The sequence below is a fragment of the Dipteris shenzhenensis genome, chromosome 16 (assembly GCF_047967505.1).
Source record: "Dipteris shenzhenensis isolate YYH24624 ecotype China chromosome 16, Dip_SZ_1.0, whole genome shotgun sequence".
NCBI lineage: Eukaryota > Viridiplantae > Streptophyta > Polypodiopsida > Gleicheniales > Dipteridaceae > Dipteris > Dipteris shenzhenensis.
Genome location: NC_141611.1, coordinates 9,941,404 through 9,944,151, shown reverse-complemented (window position 1 = coordinate 9,944,151; position 2,748 = coordinate 9,941,404). Strand labels below are relative to the sequence as shown.

The following is a 2,748-nucleotide window of genomic DNA, read 5'->3' as shown; positions in this document are numbered from 1 at the left end:
GTTGCATTTATTTTGAAGTTAAGTGACTGACATGTCATCTTTGGATAGGTGTTGAATTGTATAGATCCTGGTCTTGGAGAGGCTTGGTTGGAAAAGTTGTTTGCCTTGCGCTTTGATGGTGCGGACTCTTGCGTGACATTGGAGAAGCTCCAACTCATTGCAAAGTCTGATTTGAGATTAGAAAAAAAAAATATTTTCCTTTCTTTGTTAGAAGCCACTAAACCTATGCGAGACATGTACTTCATGCCTGTGGGCGACCTTGAGTATAGAGGGTGTGTTTCTTCTACCAATACAAATCATCTTTCATGGTGTTTGTTTGTTTCTTGCCAATAACATGACTCTTATTTTTTTATTATAAAATTGCATCAACTTTTACTGTTTAGGTGGATTAGTAGAGAGATATTTTTGGAGAAGGTGGAGAGACAGTCGTTGAAAGTGCTTGAAGATTTGAGGGTGATCACAACAATGGGCATGCCTTTGGATACCCCTAAGGATTACACATTGCAGCAATACATGGAGGATATAAAACTAGAGGGGAGAAAACATATGTTTGTGGTGCTAAGATCAAAGGAAACAAAAATGGAGAGCAAGGGTGGAAAAAAAGGAGATGGACTATCTAAGTTGGACATGGCTGCCCATAGGGTGGTTTATAGGTATGTTGTCAATTCATTCGAAGGTTCATTTTTCATTTGTCTATTTTTGTGCTATTGATTCATGTAATTACACAATCATTGATGGTTGTTCCACTTGATTTTTTGACCTTTTGATGGTTTGGGACATCCAATTTTTTTGGGTTTCTTGGTTGATAGATATCTCTCCCACTTGGCAATAGAGAAAAGGATCTCTGACATTCCAAATTTGTGCAAGAGTTGGGTGGAGATTGGTCATGCTGCATGCATGTATCCACCTGGCATGCACCGTCTCTCTCAATGGGAATTAGCACATTGTCCCTGGTGGATAGATTTTCCTAAAGGACAAGTACTGGTGCGAGAAAGAGACTTGTACAATACTTATGCTTCACAAAAAGCCAATGAAGCAAGTAAGGACAAAGTGGAGGGAAGCTCAAGGAGAGATAAGAAAGAGAAAGAGAAACAAGAACATCCTACAGAAAAAGGTAAGGAAGATACAATATGATTGTTTGTTGATGTTGTCTTCAATTTGTTTTGACATTGCATTAATAAGTTTATGATTGTTCTCTTTCTAGATGAGGGACCATCTAGTCCTATGCGGCATGAAATGGATCACATAGAGAGTGCAGGTAAGGGTGTTGTTGTGTTCTGCATATGTAGTTGTTCCTTTAACACTAGTTTTACTTGTAATTAATTTGCTTTTGCATATAGGTGGAGAATCAATCTCGGGACTTGTGAAGCAATACGTGTTCCATCGATCACAGTCACCTGACATTTCCTTGGCCCGTGGCATCACACCTTTGTTTGCTTGTACAGTTGGAGATTACATTGCAATGGGCAAAGACTTTGCTGACTCTAAAAGAAATGATAAGTATGCTATTTTGCATGAGTTTTTTATTACAGTGGCTAGTCGAGATCAGGACTACAAGAGGATGGGTAAGAAGGTGAAGTGGGCTTCAGATTTTATATTGCTCGATTTTCCATCTGGCTATCCACTTGATGAGAGAGGATCCACTCCTACTTGGAATGTCTTGCTCGAGGACCATGTGCGGCATGGGCTTGCAGTTGCATCAGCTTCTTTGTCTGATAGTGGTTGGTTGGCATGCATATGTCCTTTGGCAGGTAAGGCACAATACCACAATTGACATTTCACATTTTTTGTTTCCATTCTACTAGTTTTAAATAAAATTAATTGCTTGTAGGACAATGTATTGGTTGGATGGAACGGTTTGCATATGTTCAGGGCTTGGAGGTTGTCAGACGTGTGATCATTCATGACAAGTTTCCATATGGATTTTGTAGAGAACATGATAAAAGTGTTAAGGTAAGCTACCATTCCATGCATTCTATGTTTGCATTCCATGATAAAAGTGTCTTTGACAAATGTCTCCTCGTTAGTCCTATGCATGCTATGTTTGGAAGGATAAGTCCTATGCATGCTATCTTTGCCATCTTTCATGCTATAATGCTTGCTAGTTGAAGTCAATATACTATACATGTTTTTCTCCATGTGGTTTCCAGATGCAATCTTCAGTATTAGCTCTAATACGTAGAGCAAAGAAGAATCCAATAGTTTTTTGGGAGGAGAGCTTTCCACTTTTCCAACAGCTTTTGATTGATCCACGTGAAGATGTCTGGACTCATTACATACCTCCCTCTGCAAGGACAATCATGCCGATGTCTTCTCAGCTAGCACGAGGTGGACTAGAGAGGAGTAGTTTTTTTGTAGGTTGCATTATGTCTCTTCTCTGTGTTCCTGGAGGGCTGGTTCTAGAGATGGGTTGTGGTACAGCCCCTCTTATGCGTGCTTGTCAGGCCATTGGCAGGCCTTGTTTTTCATTTGATTCAGACAACAGTATTATGGCTAGCATTGTTGAGCCACTTGTGGCAGATCATTCTGGAAAACGGATCAGGTCAGAGCATGATGGAGAGGGGGAAGAAGAGAGAGTGGAACCTGTCACAAACCCCTTTGATGAGTAGTATGCTACTGGCCCTGAGTTTTTTTGTTATATATTTTGAATGCTAAAATTGAGGACTTTGAAAGTGTTATTTAGCATCTTTATAATATGGTAGATAGTGAACATTTACGGGTGCCTTTGAATCAAGAAAGTACAAATTT

At 39.7% G+C, this 2,748-nt stretch overlaps 1 protein-coding gene across 1 annotated transcript; it reads left to right on the top strand.

The window, feature by feature from the left end:
• Positions 1–845: 845 nt before the first annotated feature.
• LOC147892527 (uncharacterized) lies at positions 846–1,801 on the top strand. Its single transcript, XM_087386731.1, has 3 exons — positions 846–1,114; positions 1,205–1,258; positions 1,341–1,801. Exons 1-3 carry the CDS (start codon positions 898–900, stop codon positions 1,772–1,774), a joined length of 705 nt encoding a protein of 234 aa, XP_087242857.1. The 5' UTR covers positions 846–897; the 3' UTR covers positions 1,775–1,801.
• Positions 1,802–2,748: the final 947 nt, after the last annotated feature.